This window comes from Canis lupus, chromosome 15, assembly GCF_011100685.1.
Source record: "Canis lupus familiaris isolate Mischka breed German Shepherd chromosome 15, alternate assembly UU_Cfam_GSD_1.0, whole genome shotgun sequence".
Classification (NCBI taxonomy): Eukaryota; Metazoa; Chordata; class Mammalia; order Carnivora; family Canidae; genus Canis; species Canis lupus.
Genome location: NC_049236.1, coordinates 49,210,326 through 49,228,298, shown reverse-complemented (window position 1 = coordinate 49,228,298; position 17,973 = coordinate 49,210,326). Strand labels below are relative to the sequence as shown.

The window sequence follows — 17,973 nt, the reverse complement described above, 5'->3', positions numbered from 1 at the left end:
AATCTGTTTCTGTTTTGCTTTTCAGATTCCACATACAAGTGAAGTCATAAACTATTTTCTTTGTCTGCTTACTTCACATAGCATAATACGGTTTAGGCCCATCCATGTTGTCACAATGACAAGTTTTCATTCTTTTCTGAGGCTGAGTAATATTCCAGTTTGTGTGTGTGTATGTATGTACACACATGCCACATCTTCATGTATCAGTTGATGGACATTTAGGTTACTTCTATATCTTTGCTATGGTAAATAATGATGTGCTTAACATATATGCATATATGTTTTTGAATTAAATATTTTTGTTTTCTTTGGATAAATACCTATAACTGTAATTGCTGGATTGTATGGTAATTCTATTTTTAATTTTTTGAGGAATTTCCATACTGTTTTCTATAGTGGTTATACCACTTTACATTCCCACCAACAGTGCACAAAGGTTTCTATATTCACTCTAATACTAAATACTCCTTATCTTTTTGATTTTAGCCATTCTGGCAGGTGTGAGGTGAAATCTCATTATGGTTTTGATTTGCGTTTCACAGATGGTTAGTGATGTTGGGCATCTTTTCATGTGCCTGTTAGCCATCTGGATGTCTTAGAGATTTTTCTTATTTCTTGAGGTGGGCCTGTTTTGATGTAAACTTCCTTATTGGATCTGCATTTGCTGCATTTCATAGATTTTGGAACATTGTTTCATTTTCATTTGTCTCAAGGTATTTTTTTAATATCCTCTTTTATATCTTTATTGTCCTATTGGTTTTTTAGTGACGTGTGTTTTTTCCAGTTGTATTCTGTAATTGATTTCTAGTTTTATATCATTATGGTTGGAAAGACACTTCATATGGTTTCAGTCTTAAATTTATTGAGACTTGTTTTGTGGCCTGTCATGCTAATATTTTAGAGAATGTTTCATGTGCTTGAGAAGAATGTATCTTCTGAATGGACTATTCTGTATTTATCTGTTTAGTATAGTTGGTCTAATCTGTTATTTAAGGCCACTGTTTCCTTATTTATTTTGTCTAGATGATCTATCTATTGATTTAAGGGATATGTTAAAATCCCCTACTTTTATTGTGTTACTGTCAGGTTCTCATTTTTGTCTGGTAATATTTGCTTTCTATATTTAAGGGCTCCAATGTTAGGCACATAAACATTTACAAGTGTTACACCTTCTTGTTGGGTTAATCCCTTTTATTATATAGTGTGTTTTGTCTCTTACAGCTTTTTAAAAAGTCTACTTTATCTGATTTAAGTATTGCCAGGCCAGCTTTCTTTTCATTTCTATTTTCATGATATATCTTTTTCTATTACTTTACTTTTAGTCTATGTGTGCTTTAAAGAGGGATTCTCTTGTTGGTAGTAGAGGGCCTGTTTTTTTCTTTTTTTTGTCATTTACATTCAAAGTTGTTACAGTTGTTACATATTTATTGCTATTTTGTTAGTTGTCTTCTGGTTGTTTTTGTAGTTCTTCTGTTCCTTTCTTGCTCTCCTTGTGATTTGATGATTTTATTAGTGTTCAGTTGGGATTCCTTTCTTTCTATTTTTAGTGCAACTATTAGAGGTTTTTGTGTGTAGTTACCATGAGCTTCATATCTAACAACATATGTATAAAGTCCATTATGAGTTGGTGATTCTTAAGTTCAAATGCATTCTTAAAGGACTACATTTTTACTCTCCTCATCTTCCAATGTTTTATATTTTGATATCATATTTTAAACTTTTTATTTAGTATATTCCTTAACTAATTATTATAGATATAATTGATTTGATTAACTTTTGTCTTTCAGTCTTTATACTCTCTTTACAAGGGAATGAGCCACTACCTTTACTGTATGTTTGCCTTTGGCAATATGATTTTTTTCTTTCCTATATTTTCTTCTTTCTAGTTATGGTCTTTTTTTCTGCCTAAAGAATTCCCCTTAATATTTCTTGTAAGGTATGTTTAGTGGCGATGAACTTTAGTTTTTGCTTGTCGGGGAAACCATCTTTCTTTCAATTCTAAATGACAATGTTGACTTTTTGGGTGACTCACTTTTATGTTTCTCATAAATGCATGGAAAAAACTAAAAGCTTTATACCTTGCTTTGAGGTTTTTGAAACACTAAGTGTGTGTGTATATTATTTTTTTCAAAGATGGACCACGACCTAATCAAAAAGAAATACTTTCTCTACGAGCATTCTTGTTGATGTTCATTAAGCAGTTAGTGATGAAGGTGAGTTTATGCTACTTTTCCTTTAGCATGTTCTGTATTTTAATTTATAACTTATAATTTTAACTTAAAATTTCACATAATATACAATTTTGGGTTTATTTTTTTTTGGATTGGATTATTAGTGTTACATATTGGAAAATACTCTGAAAGAAACTCGTTTCTATGTTTTTTGTTCTCTCCTGCACACATATGGAAATACATCATTGAAGAATTGGAGATTGATAATTGTAATATATATGTTATATGAATTTCTCTAGGGGCTCAAGGGGATTCATTCTTTCATTCAGTAAATATTTTTTGAGTTTCTGTTAAGTAGTACTAAGTATTATTCTTGGCAGTAGTGATACATTAGTCAACAAAACTCTTCAAGAAGGTTTCATTTGTAGTGGACCACTTGTACCTGACATTCAGATTTTGAGAAGAAATTTCCATGTCTAAAGGTACCAGAAAGATGTATCAGTCTTTAGAAATTACATTTGTCCCTTATTATTCTGTTGTTAGGTAAAGTAAAATTTATTATTTTTAAGGAAGGTGTTTTGGTTTTATAAGATAGCAATATATAAATGTATTTTTTGGTCAGTATTTTATTTACTAGTTTCCTATGTCATTTTCTTATTTTATGGAATTTAATATTATGTTAAATAGACCAAAATTTTAGTATATCTTTTAGACTCAGATACCTTATTTACATTTATAAAAAAATTTATCCCTTGATTTTTATATTTTTAAATTTTTTCTGTGTGTTTTTGTTTCCTAATTCTCATTCTTATTATTCTTTTCTCATTGCAGCTTTGTTTTATCAATAATAAATTGATGGGATAGGTTGAAAATTTATGTACTGAGTTCATATTTAAAAGTGCAGTGTTTTCCTCAAGGAACAATATACTACCCAGTTTTTAGTACCTGGTGTTTTAACTCATAATTTTAGAAGCTTTCATTTACTCTCCAGATTTAATAGAAGAGTTGTCTTTTGTATTTAGTGGAGTGATAGCCATGAATAGTACTCTCTTATCATTAATTATTGTTTTTCTTACTCCAGGATTCTGTAGCTTAATTAGATAGCCTATCATATATAGTTCTGAAAACAGGATACTTTTATATCATTTCTTTTGACTTCTATGCAGTCTTTTTTTTTCCTTTTTAAGATGTTATTTATTTATTTGAAGGAGAAATATTTATTTGAGCTAGGAAAGGGGTAAAGAAGAGGGGCAGGAGGGTAGAGAGAAGCAGACTCTTCACTGGGCAGGGAAACTGTTGTGTGAAAGGCGAGACTTAACTGAGCCACCCAACTGCCCGACTTCTGCATAGTCTTGATTATTGCATAGCTTTAGTGTTTCCCCTGATTCATGTTTTAAATTTCGATTCTATGTGATAGTATCTTTGTATATTTATAGCAATTGACCACGTTGACAAATATTAGGTGTATTATTTACTTTTCGAAAAATGTTTTTTATATGCAAGTATAAGATACTTATATTATAATTTTAAAGGATTCTGGAGTCAAAGAAGATGAACTTCAGGCCATTCTTAATTACCTACTCACTATGCATGAGGTAACATTTAAATTTTATATTTTGGGATTTTGTTTTTTGATGCTCATTAGGGTCTTTCTTTTTAAAGTAGAAACAGTTAAAATAATCTTTCATTAATATAACTATAATGGAGAATAAGTGTATTTAGGAACTAAATCTTGTCAATTTTTATTTAAATATCCTTTATTACCACAAGATGACTCTGAGATTAATCATGAAAAGCTTTAAAAAGTTTTGAAAAAAGATTTTTTTTGAATTAATAAGAAAGTATGTGGAAAATACCTTCATCATATCTCTAGGAACCAGTGTAACATGGAAAAATAGGTTATGAAAATTACTAAAATGATTAGATGTTTAAGTTAGTAACACAATCTTCCAACTGATTTTGCATGTTTAAATACTGTTAAGTTAAACAACTTGCTTATAATGGGATTTGTGATTATGTGGTTGAAAAAAATAGGTTGAAATGCTTGCTTGTTTGTTTGTTTGTTTATTTATTTATTTTATTTTTGCCCTGGGAAAATGTAATACATGCTGATGTAATCTAATTAAAATAATTGGATTACGTATTTGTTAAATAAGTAAAATTTGGATTGATGGAATTTCATGTAAAACAAAGCATTTCAAATGATAATTTACATTTCTATCTTATAATTAATGTTTTGTGTTTTAATAAATATCTGTGTGAAATAATGCCTTTTTAAAATTATCAGTAAATGGGAGATGCTGTTTTTACTTATTCTTACCTGAGGTAGAAAAGTAGATTAAATTTCTTGATTGGATCATATTTGACTCAAATAATAATACTTGTGCTTTCTACTTTCTCTTAATTTGGGTGTTTTATTCATTGATTTTCTTTTTCATGTAATAGTTGAAGATTTTTCATCTGAACTACCTAGTAATCTTATTGTATATGATTTTATTTTTTATTAACCCTGTCTATAGGAGTGAAGTACTTGACAAAAGAGAAACTGGAAATTACAGTGATCTTCTCTTTTAAATTGTTAATTCACAAATCTTTTAGGTCTTTCAAATAATTCTTTTCCCAAGCCACAGTGCCCTAGCTCTAGGTTACCTGCTTATTAGCTTACTGAAAATTAGATATTCAAATAGCTGCAGTTCCAAAGCAGTGAACAAAATCCTATAAACAGGGCAACAGAGATAACTAGCTTTTGATAGCTGCTTCCCTTGTCCTTTTTGGGTCAGTATTGCCCAACTGGTTCTAAATATGTATACATACTGGAATATTCAGCCAAGACTGTGTAGGATTGTCTTGGAATTGTTTTGCGTTTCAGAACTCACATATGCTTCTATGCTGTTAAGTTATACTACATACAGTATAGTATGTTGCTTCAATAAATATTTACTGATCATCTATATATATATATATTGCTCATATGTTGGAATTTCTTTCATTTTGGAAATATTTTATGTTCAAAAATTATTTTTTCCATATTTAAAAAGTTTTTTGTTTTGATTTTAGGATGACAATCTAATGGATGTCCTACAACTGCTTGTTGCATTAATGTCAGAACATCCTAACTCTATGATTCCTGCTTTTGACCAAAGGAATGGATTACGGTAAGAGTTGTATATCAGAGATTTAAATATATATATATATATATATTTTTTTTTTGATTTAAATATATTTAATGTAAGAGTTTAGTTTGAAAATGATAGAAGATTCTTAAAATGGGAAGTACTACTGGATCATATAGTATAAATGAATTAAGGTATAAGACCTATTTATTTTATGTATTATGTTTTTTGAAGAAATCTTTAATTATAGAGGATGTGTTATTATTTAATTTGTGAAGATAGACCAGGCAAATCATGTTAGTGTTTTGTATGATTAGTGCTGTTATACAGGTATTTTTTTTTTTTTTTATACAGGTATTGTAAGACTGAATTCTTCGGCAGAATTATCTTTAGGTCCTAGAACAGTAGTACTCATTTGCACTGCAAGAAAAGATCTCTTTCCTCCCTTTTAAATATCGCTATCTTCATCCCCAATCCCAAATCATCATTGTGTTAGTCTGCTTGGGCTTCCATACAAAATATCATAGACTGGGTTGCTTGAATAACAGAAACTTGTTTTCTTACAGTTGGGGGACTAGAAGTTTAAGATCAAGGTACCAGCAGGGTTAGTGTCTTAAGGGTTCTCTTCTTGCATTATAGATAGCCACCTTTCCACTGTGTGTTCATCCAACCTGTTTATGTGTATACAACAGAAGAAAGAGAAAGAAGGCTCTCTGGTTTCTTTTTATGAGGATATTAATCCTGTTGTATCCAGGATACAGCTTTATAACCTCATTTAATCTTAATTCCTTCCTTATCATTCCCATGTCCAAATACAGTGATACTGCGCTTTAACATATGAATTGGGAGGTACACATTCAGTCCCTAACAGTTATCAACAACAAAATTAGAATACTTTTGTTTTAAGTCATTTATTTAATAAGGTTTTTGGGCCACAGAAGTTCGAAGAACAACTTTTCCAGATGATCAGCTACAGTAACTAATTTAATGATCTAGCTACAATAAATGTCCCACATCAGTCCTCTAATACAGATCCTTTTTGGTACATCTTAGTACTCATTTGCCATAAGACAGAAGATGACTTTATATATCCTTAAGGGAGTGTATTTTCAGAACTATCTAGAGAAAAAGAACCTTTTTACATATATATAGAGAGATTGGTTGATTGGTTTTAAGGAATTTTTTTCTTGTGATTACGGAGTCCGAGAGGTCCAGACCTTACAGGGTGGGCTGGCAGGCTGGAGATGCAAGTTAGAGTTGATGTTGCAGTTCTAGTCCAAGTGCAGTCTGCTGGCAGAATTCCCTCTTTTTCTAGGGAGGTCAGTCTTTTTTCTGTTATGAGTTTTAACTGGTTGTATGAAGCCCATTCAGTATGGAGTTTACATGGTATATATTTTTTCCATCCTTTAAAATTATTTGTATCTTTATATTTTGTTGAATTTCTTATTGACACATTGTGATGGCTAATTTTGTGTCAACATGGTTGAGTCATGGTGCCTGGATATTTGGTCAAACCTTATTGTAGATATTTTTGTGAAAATATTTTTTTTTGATGAGAACAATGTTTAAATTGGTGGACTTTGAGGGGCGCTTGGGTGGCTCAGTCCGTTAAGCATCTGCCTTCAGCTTAGGTCATGATGATTCCAGGCACCTGAGATTGAGCCCTGAATCAAGCTATCTGCTTAGTGGGGAGTCTGCTTCTCCCTCTTCCTGTGTGTGTGTGTGTGCACATGTGTGCTCTCTCTTTCTCTCTCTCAAATAAATAAATAAATCTTTAAAAAAAATAAATTGATGGACTTTGAGTAGGTAACCTTCCAGGAGGATGGGCCTCATCAAATCAGTTGAAGGACTTAAATAGAAAAAAGATTGACCTTCCCCAGTAAAAATGAATTTTGTGGACAGAATGCCTTTGGATTTTACACCTTTTTTCTGAATCTCCAATGTATGTGTTTACCCTGAAGATTTTGGATTTATCAAGTCTCCATAATTGAGAGAGCTAATTCCTTAAATCTTTCAGTCTTTCTCTATATATCCTGTTGGTTCTTTTTTTGTGGAAAGCTATTGCTAATACAAGCAGGGTAGTTAAATGTTTTATTTATTTATTTTTTTGACATCTATGCTGAGAAAGTCTTTTCATTGTGTTTAGACTACTTTTTTTTTTGTTTTTTTAGATTTTTAATTTATTTATTAGAGAGACAGACAGACACAAGCAGAGGGAGAAGTAGGCTGCATGCAGGGAGCCTGACATGGGACTCAATCCTGGGTCTCCAGGATCACACCCTGGGCTGAAGGTGGTGTGCTAAACTGCTAAGCCACCAGGGCTGCCCTAGACTACTTACTTTTAATGTAACTACTGATAAGGCATGATTTTCACTGAGCATTTTATTATTTATTTGTCCCAAGGTAATTTTTCCCCTGTATCTCTTTTCCTGTGTCCTTTGTATTTGAATTCCTTTAGTATTCTTGTAAAATTAGTCTACTTGGTTTTATATCTATTTCTGCATAACTTTTTTAGTGATTGCACAGAGATTTCACAGTCTAATATTTTACCTCTTCACATGTAATACAGAACCATTTCAACTTTATGTATCCCTTTAGCATCAGCCATTGTTTGTTACTACATTTAATACATTGCAAGTCTCTCTAGGTAATGTTACAATTTTTAGTGTCACTTGCTATATGTTTTAAAAATTTAAAGGAAGAAAAATCTTTTATATTTTTCTTTTATTTTTTTCATTCTCGAACTCTATTCACATTTCCTGTTGAGCAGTTTTTTGAAACGAATATTTAAATTATTTTTTCTGAATATAATTTTTAAGAAAGATTTATTTATTTTAGAGTGAGTGTGTGAAGAGGAGGAGGGGCCTAGGGAGAAGGAGAGAGAGAATCTCAAGCAGATTCCTTGCTGAGTGCAGAGCCAGAAGTAAGGCTCAACCTCATGACCTGATCTGAAACCACAAGTCAGATGCCTAAGTGACTAAATCACTCAGGCACCCCTGTGATTATAATTTTATCTGGCCTTCATCACACAAGGGTATTTTTGCTGCATGTAGAATTCTGGGTAGAATTCAATTTTTTTCTTTTAGTTACTTTAAAATATTTTTCCATTTTTCAATTGTTTGCTGGTACCCATGGTTTCTAACGAGAAATGTATGGTTATTTAATGTATGTTTGTTAAGTAAAATATACTATACAAGTATACATACAAAAATATGTACTTGTTTTCAAGACATATTCTGTAGCTCTCCGTACAATTTCATTATAGTTTTCTTTGTGGTGGTTACCAATTTTGAGAAGTTTTAGGCCCTTATATTCATATTTTTTGTTTTAGTCTTTCTCTTTTTCCTTTGGGTCTCTAGTGACCTGAATATTAGGACTTCCGTTGTACACATCCCTAAGCCTTTTTTTTACTTCATTTCAGTCTTTTTTTCTTTGTTCTTCAGTTTTGATACTGTCTATTGATACAGAAACTTGCTATTGAATGTATGATAAGAGTTGATCTTCAACTTTATGGACTTTTTGTTTGCTTTTTCTATTTTGGTATTAAGCTCAACTCCTGAATATTTTACGTTGGATTTGTACATTTCAATTGTATGATTTTAATATGGTTAATTTTATGCTTTTTTTTGGTTGAGAACCCTGTTTTCTGATTCTATTAGATGGTGTTATATTTATAATAGTTCCTTTAAAATCTTTGTGTGGTAATTCCAACAATTTGCTCATCTTATCAGCATTTGTTCAGGGTCTTTTCCTGTGAGAAATGGTTACATTTTCGTGGTTCCTTTATATGTTGAGTAAATTTTTAATGTGTCCTAGACATTGTGGATGTTGTCTTTTATAAACTAATGTGTTTTGTTAAAATCCTCTAACGAATGTTGACCCTTTTTTTGTTTTATTTTAGTAAGAAGAGTCAGACTTCAAGTTCTACCTATCCTTTGTGGGTAGGGGTTCCAAATGTCACTTATTGTAAAAACCTGTCTTATCCTTCTTTGTGTCTTTTTTGCACATAATGCATTCAGGGATTAGGTTTGAATTGGGTGATAATTAATTTTTTTTTTTTTTTTTCAGTTCAGAAAGATTTTGCTGTTCTAGTCTGTGTCTGCTCCTCACAGGTGCATCTCTTGGGTCAGTTTAGGGCTTTTATGGGTTTTTACAAAGATTTTGAGGATCATTCTCTCCTGTTTACTCCCATTCAGGACAACTCCTCCTCTCCCTCTGCCCCTAGCCTCTGCCTCTTGTACAAACCCATTTTCTTAGTTCCTCTATCCAAAACACAGTTTTATCAGAGTATTAGCCACCTGAGCTTCTAACATCCGCCTCTGAGATAAGGTCTCACTTTTGGGTCAGATTTATAAGGGCAAAGATAAAAAATTGAGACTCTTATCTCTCTATAATGGGTAATTCTCCAAATTTTACCTCCTTTATAGCAATGTATTTGCTTTTGTTTGGTCTTCAGAAGTACTTAGGAAATTGCTTTTTGTATGTTTTCCCATTGTTTCAGCTCCAGTATGTAAGACAGAGAGGCTGTAACTAGCTTTACTTCATCTTGGTTGAACCAGAACTCCCTGTTGATTGTATACTTTTCTTTCTTTCTTTCTTTCTTTCTTTCTTTCTTTCTTTCTTTCTTCGTTCGGTCGTTCTTTCTTTCTTTCTTTCTTTCTTTCTTTTCTTTCTTTTCTTTCTTTTCCTTCTTTCTCTTCTCTTGTCATCTTTCCTCTGTTCTCTTTCGTCTTTCTCCTGGCTCTTTCTCTCTCTCTCTCTCTCTCCTCTCTCTTTTCTTTTCTTTCTTTTCTTTCTTCTTTTCTTTTATTTATTTTAGAGAGCACAAGAGAGTGAGTGATCACATGTACCCAGGCTGAGGGGGAGGGACAGAGGTAGACCCCCTAATGAATGCAGAGCCTGATGGGTTCAATATATCAGGACCCTGAAATCATGACCTGAGCCAGAATCAAGATAACTGACTGAGTGACCCAGGCACCCCTAGTTTTCTTCTAAAAATTTTTTTTTATTTAATGCTTTAATAATAATTATATTTTCATTCTTCTTGGTGGATTTTATTATTTCTTATAAGACATGTTATGTTAGCAATGCATTTTCTCAGTCTGTTCATTTGAGAATACTTTTATTTCTCTTCATTTTTGGATAATAATTATGTTGGATATAAAATTTTCAGTCTTTTTCTGTTTGCACTTTGTGGTTTGACTTTTGTCCTCTGTGATGAGATGTCAACTTTCTATTTAGTTTCTACGTGTTGAGTCATATTTCTTTTGATGCTTCTCAGATTTTTTTCTTTGTCCTTGAATTTTGACTGTATTCAGTTTAGTTGTGATTCTCTTTGTTTTTATCCTTTTGTGACTTACTGAGTTCTTGGATCTGCAAGTTAATGTTTTTTCATGAAATTTTGGAAGATTTTTTCCCCCATAGTTTATTCAGAAAGTTTTTTTTCCCCATTCCTCTTTTTTTTTTTTTTTTTTTTGCTCTTGCATTATACCTATGATGGAATACTACATTGTCTCACAGGTTTCTAAAGGTTTGTTAATTTACCTTTCATCATTTTCTCTCTGTTCGTCAGACTGGGTAATTTCTATTGATCTGTTGAATTTTATAGACTGTCTTTTGCCAGCTGTATCTGTTGTTGAGTACCTCTTATGAATTTTTCATTTCTTTTTTTTGTTTTTTGAATTTTTCGTTTTTCATGTTTACTTTTCAACTCTAGAATCTTCATGTGGTTTGTTTTTATAGTTTCTCTTTATTAAAATGAGAAACTTGTTTACTATTAATCTGTTTCTTTTAATTATTTGAACATAATTTAAAATTCATTGAACATATTTATTGCATGTCTTTGAAGTGTTTTCAAAATCTGACTTTTGGAACTTGAGTCATTTTGTTGACTGCTTTTTTTTTTTTTAATTACAAGTCACACTTTTTAATTTCCTTACATGTGTAGTAATTTTGGTTGAAAACTGAATATTTCAGATAAAATAGCAAGTTTGACTTCTGTTTTGCTTGTCCATGGGTTGTTGGTTTTCTTTTTTTTTTTTTAAGGATTTATTTATTTGAGAGAGATTGAGCATGAACTGGAGGGGCAGAGAGAGAGAATCTTGAACAGATTCTGTGCTGAGTGTGGAGCCAGACGTGGCCTTGATCTCAGGACCCTGAAATCTTGGCCTGAGCTGAAACCAGGAGTCAGACGCTTAACTAACTGCACCATCCAGGCACCCCATTTGTTTTCTTTTCCTCCTTCTTCTTCTTCTTTCCCTTCTTCCCTCCCTCCCTCCCTCCCTCCCTCCCTCCCTCCCTCCCTTCCTTCCTTCCTTCCTTCCTTCCTTTTTTTAATGATTTTATTGTTAAGTAATCTCTGTACCCAACATGGGGTTCGAACTCCAAACCCCCTGAGATCAGGAGTCACATACTCTACTGACTGAGCCAGCCAGGTGCTCCATGGGTAATTGGTTTGTTGTTTGTTTTAATAATTTGCCTTGTCTAAACTCTAGGTTTTGTTTACTTCATGGTGTTTAGCATTTGGTTTCTCAATGTGTTATTTATTTATTTTATTTTCTTTCTGTTTTTTCTCTGTTCCCCTCTCCACTGGGATGTTGGTTTGGGTATTATCAGTCCCATCAAAAAGGCCACTGCCTCTTGATTTTCTTCCTTCAGGGTGTAGTAGTTTCTTAGTAATAAATGCCTCTAATTTGTTGTTTCACTGGTTGAATGGTTACATGTGGAAATTTTGTTTTATTTTATTTGTCAGTTTTTGTGGAGGGAAATGCTGACTTCCACATCAGCATTAGTGGGAGTCATTCTTGCTATTTTGTTTTTATAGTATGCTTTAAATTCTGGTACTTTCCTAGTTTTTTACTTATTGTGAATGAATAAAAAATCTGTAATTTGGACTAATATATGGGAATGTGAATAATTAGTCTCAAATATATGTAGTTCAGTTACTTTTGTAAAACACCAGATACAGAGGTTATTGAATTGAATTGAAATTAGTTGTATAAAAAAAAAAAAAAAAAGAAATTAGTTGTATAGAATAAAAATAACTTGGGAATGATGGGTTGGTAGTTTTTAAAAATCTAATTGGAGTTCTGTGGAAATATTTTTTGGCTCTAAAAATTCAGTATGAAATTTTCTAAATTGTAGATTTACTTTCCTTCCTCCCCCCCTCCCTCCTTCTCTGCCTGTCTGTCCGCTTTTCTGTCATTCTTTCCATCTGTTTTCTTCCTTCTTGATTTCTTTTATTTCTTTCTTGACTTCTTCCATGAGTTAAAGAGACAGAATCCAAATGGAGCATTGTTACATAATTTCATTATCTGTTTATGGTTACATTGGTACCTAAAATATATTAGTGTAATTTTTAAAGGCCAACATGAAAAGAGCACAGGTATATTTAGTGAAGCTTTCATATTAACTGAAAGTCAAACAGTAACATAGGCTAATGGAGGAGGGAATAGTTTTTCCTGGTGCCGGTAATATAGGAATGCCAAACTACATCATAGAAGCCAGCAGCATTTCTAAATTATAATTAGCAATTTAATTTCCATTAAATGACAGAAATTTTCTTATTTACTTGTTATGTATAAATTACTTCCACCATCACATCATTTAGACATTATCTCCAATATCTTGGAGCACTTCTTCTTCCTTAGAATTAATATGTTTTTTGCTGCCCTGTCAGTCACATCATAGGCCATGCTTAAATTTTAAGTATTAAATTTCTATTTTTGGAGTCTAATGAGCTTTTATCGTATATTTTTATGTCTGTGAACAAATTGAAATAATCTGTAACTTTTCAAACGACTCTCTTGGTATTTCTATTATCTGAATATTTTCTTCCTTGAAAATGCTATAGTGTACATGCCATAGTACATTTCCATTCAGAAAAATAGATACAGGGATGCCTGGGTGGCTCAGGTTGAGTGCCCTGCCTTCGGCCCAGCACATGATCCTGGAGTCCCAGGATCGAGTCCAACATCGGGTTCCCTGCACGGAGCCTACTTCTCTCTCTGCCTGTGTCTCTGCCTCTCTCTTTGTGTCTCTTAAATAAAATCTTAAAAAATAAATTCTTCTCTTTAAAAAAAAAAAGAAGAAAAATAGATACATATTAGAATGTCCATTAATTTTCATTATATATATAATCATAGTAAAATAGATTATATGAAAACATTCCCTAATTTTAAGTAGTACTTCTTATGGATTACTCATAATGGCTTTCTTATACTTTCTGTTTTCTATAGAGAAATGTATATATATTAATTTTTTAAAAAGATTTGTATTTATTCATGAGAGAAGAGGCAGAGACATAGGCAGAGGGAGAAGCAGGCTCCTGGTAGGGAGCCTGATGTGGGACCCGATCCCAGGACCCCTGGATCACAACCTGAGCCAAAGGCAAGATGCTCAGCGCTGAGCCACCCTGGCTATAAATATATAAATGTCACTGAATATATAAATGCCATTGAATCAGTACAGGATTTTCCTGCTCTAATGTGAGAAATGTTCTTTGTGTTAAATAGGGATTAAACTTTGATCTAAAAGCAAAATGTGCTCACTTTGGCTTTACAAAATTTAGTGGTTATGTTTAGTAGATAAAATAAATGAATTAGATTCAGCTTTACTAAGAAATATTCAACACGTAAAAAATTATAGGATAAACATGAGGTGTATATAGATCCAGTTGTAGCCCTTTTGGTTTTACTTATAAAACATTATTTGAAAATAGTTAAGACAATTCTATCCAGAGTTCATCTTTTGATGAAATCATGGTGATTTTAACCAAAGATTATTTGTTAAGTTATGCTATAGCAAGGGTAGATTTATTTATTCTGTGTTAAAATGTCTTGGGGTGTTGGGGTTTTTAAACCAGTATGAAACTTACGTTAATATTTCTTTTATAGAAAATTTAATTTTTATTTTACTTAAGTTAAATGATGGAAAGAAAAAAAGTTATAAACATATTGATATTCCAATAATTGAATGTTATAGTTTTGTAGTATTGTGTTAAAAATGAGTAGTTTCACATATCTCATTTTATGAGATTACAATGTATTATGGACCTAGATGCTTTTAATTAATATTTTAACAGGAATCAAAGTTCTTTTTGTGAATTTCCTTTTCTGTCAGACACTAGAGGATCAAAGTCTTTACTTTTGTTTTTAAATCTTTTTTTCAAACTTAGTTATTAAGCATTATGATTTTAGGACACTTGAAAATCTTAGTATTTTTAAAATAATCCTAAAATTAAAAAAAAAAATAATCCTAAAATTTTCTGATTTTTTTCCTAAATGTTTATGAGGAAGGAAATGGTATAATGAATCAATTCAACATTACTTTGCTTATATAATTGTGTATGATACTAGAGTTTTGCTGTACTTTGTTTATACTCAAATCAGTGGTCTGTGGCTGAATGCCTTTGGAGATCATTTTAAAACTTTAATAGATTACTATGTAAATTTTGAGAGTAGAATTTGAAATTTATTTTTAGATTTCATTTATGTTTCATCCTTTTTGCTTTAAATTTTTTAAAATTATCATTATTTGTTGTCATTATTATTCATCATCTTGTTCTCTTGCTTTTCATGATGAGAATTAACAGATTTAAATATGTGTTACCATTAAACAATGATTACTTTATATTGATCTTAAAATAAATGTGGTAACTTCCAAAGGGCATTGTTAAGCCTGTAGTAGGAGAAAAAATAGTAACTTAGAACCAGCTTTATGCCATACAGTTTGCATAAGTACATTTATGCATATAGTATAAACCACTGTATTTTCCACATTTGTTCCACATCTCCACCAGCATTTGGTGTTATTATTGGTCTAGATTTTGTTCATTCTTAAAATTGTGTAGTGGTATCTTATTCTTGTTTTAATTTGTATTTCTCTGATGACATATAATGTGGAACATCTTTTCATATGCTAATTTTTATCCATGTATCTTCTTTGGTGAGAGTCTGTTAAGTTCCTTTGCCCATTTTTAAATAGGGGCTTGTTTTTTTATTGTTGAGTTTTTAAGAGTTCTTTGTTTTGGATAAAAATTCTTTATCAGATATGTGTCTTGCAAACATTTTCTCCCATTCTATCTTGTCTTCTAATTTTCTTGATACTGTTTTTTCTGCAGAGCCAAAGTTTTTAATTTTAATGAAGTCTAGTTATCAAGTATTTCTTGTGGATTTTGTTTTGGTTTTGTATCTTGCATCACCGTACCCGGGATCATCTATGTTTTCTCTTGTCTCCTAGAAGTTTTATAGTTCTGCGTTTTACATTTAGGTCCACTTTGAATTAATTTTTATGTGTAGATTCATTTATTGGAACGTGGGTATCTACTTGTTCCAGCATCATTTGTTGAAAGAGAATCTTTAGTCCATTGTACTGCCTTTGGCCTTCCTTTCTCAATGAGAAGTTATCCATATTTATGTCAGTCTTTTTCTAGGCTCTTTATTCTGTTCTATGATTTATTTGTGTAATTTTTTGTCAGTACTGTCTTGATTACTATGCCTGTATAATACCTGTTGAAATCAGGTAACTTTGGTTTTCCAACTTTGTTCTTCTTCATCAGTAATTGTATTGGCTGTCTTGGGCTTTTGCCTCTCAATATAAACTTTAGAATACTTTTTGGGATTTTGATTGGAATTGTATTGAACCTATAGATGAAGTTGGGAAGAACTGAGATCTTGAGAATAGTCTTCCTATTTATGAACATGGATTTTCTGTCCATTTACTTATCTCATTTTTGGTTTTATGCATCAGTTTTACAGTTTTCCTCATGTAGCTCTTGTACATATTTTGTTAGATTTATACCCAATTCTTTCACTTTTAGGGGATGCTACTGTAAATGGTATTATGTTTTTAATGTCTCATTCCACTTGGTCATTATTGGTATATAGGAAAGCAGTTGACTTTTGTTTATTCTGTAGTCTTCAACCTTGGTATAATTGCTTATTAGTTTCAGGGATTTTTTTTATCAGTTCTAGATTTTCTTCATAGATGATCATGTCATCTGTGAATAAAGACAGTTTTATGTGTTCCTTTACAATCAGTATACTATTTACTTTCTTTTTTTTGCCTCACTCCATTAGCAAGAACTTCTAGTACAGTGCTGAAAAAGAGTGGTGGAGGAGATATCCTTGTACTTGTTCTTAGGGGGGATCCTTGGAATTTCTCCCTATTAATTATGTTAGGTGTTGAGTTTTTGTGGATAGTCCTTATGGACTTGAGAAAAATTCCTCTCTATTCCTAGATTATTAAGTTTTTAACATGAATGAGTGCTGGATTTTGTCAAATGTTTTTTTTCCTGCCTTTACTGATACCAGTAATTTTCTTATCTATAGATTAATTGATTTTATGATAGATTATATTAATTGATTCACAAATGGTAAACCAGCCTTATGCCTTTGGAATAATTTTACTTAGCTCATGGTATATAATTCTTACTATGTTTTTTTTTGCATTGGATTAGCTAATATTTTCTTGGAGATTTTATTGTCTTTGTTAATGAGATATATTTGTCGATAGTTTTCTTGTAATGTCTTTTATTTTTTTATTTTGGTGTTAATGTTGGCTCATAGAATGAGTTAGGAGGTATTCCTTCTGCTTCTATGCTCTGAAGGAAATTGTAGAAAATTGATATAATTTCTTTTTACAGTTTTGGTAGATTTCACCAATAAACCTGTCTGGGTCTTGCACTTTCTGTTTTGGTAGGTTATTATTTATTGATTCCTTATCTTTAGTAGTTATAAGCCTTTTTAGATCATCAGTTATTCTTGTGTGAGTTTTGGCAAATTGTCTTTCAATGAATTGGTCCATTTCCTCTAGGTTATAGAATTTGTGGGCATAGAGTTGTTCATAGTATTCCTTTATTATCCTTTTTATGTCCATGGGATGAGGTTTCCTCTTACATTTATGAAAGTAGAAAATAGTGTTTTCTATTTATGTTATTACTTAGCCTGGCTAGAAGCTCATCTTACGGATCTTTTCAAATCAGCTTTTGGTTACACTAATTTTATCTATTGATTTCTTTTTTTCAGTTTTATGTTTTCCACTCTAATACTTACTTATATTTTCCTCTGATTACTTTGGATTGAAGATTATCTTCTTTTTTTTTAGTTTCCGAGAGTGGAAGCTTGATTCGTGATTTAAGTTCTTTCTTATTTTCTAATATGGGCATTCAATGCCGTAAATTTCTTTGAAACTACTGTGTTTTCTGGGTTTCACAAAATTTTTTAAGTTATGTTTTCATTTTAATTTAGTTTTAAATTTTTTTATGTTTTCTAAAGATTTCTTCTTTGACCTACATGTTATTTTAAGTGTGTTGTTGTTGCTAGGTGTGTGTGTTTATTAGTGTGTTGTTTAATATACAAATATTTTGGAACTTTGTAGCTATCTTTTTATTAATGGTTTCTAGTTTAATCCCATTGTTGTCTGGGAGCAAACAATACATGATTTCTAATCTTTACGTTTGTTTAGATATGTTTTATAGCCCTGAATGTAGCCTACTTGGTGAGTGTTACGTGTTAGATTAAGAAGAATGTGTATTCTGCTATTTCTGGATAAAATAGTTGATATTAAGGACAATGAATTGAATTTAGTTATGTCCTTACTGATTTTCTGCCTACTGGTTGTGTTTCTAAAAGGAATTTAAAATTCTCGGGCAGCCCTGGTGGCTCAGCAGGGCATGATCTTGGAGACCC

At 31.6% G+C, this 17,973-nt stretch overlaps 1 protein-coding gene across 9 annotated transcripts in view; it reads left to right on the top strand.

The window, feature by feature from the left end:
• LRBA (LPS responsive beige-like anchor protein) overlaps positions 1 to 17,973 on the top strand; it is a 722,446-nt gene that overhangs the window by 130,375 nt on the left and 574,098 nt on the right. For 8 of the 9 annotated variants that reach the window (XM_038558983.1, XM_038558984.1, XM_038558982.1 and 5 more), the window contains 3 exons: positions 2,134 to 2,213; positions 3,704 to 3,766; positions 5,229 to 5,326. In XM_038558983.1, coding sequence (XP_038414911.1) covers positions 2,134 to 2,213; positions 3,704 to 3,766; positions 5,229 to 5,326 — 241 coding nt within the window. Of the gene's footprint in view, positions 1 to 2,133; positions 2,214 to 3,703; positions 3,767 to 5,042; positions 5,088 to 5,228; positions 5,327 to 17,973 lie in introns of those variants that run through there. The other variant, XM_038558990.1, reaches the window with a different exon arrangement.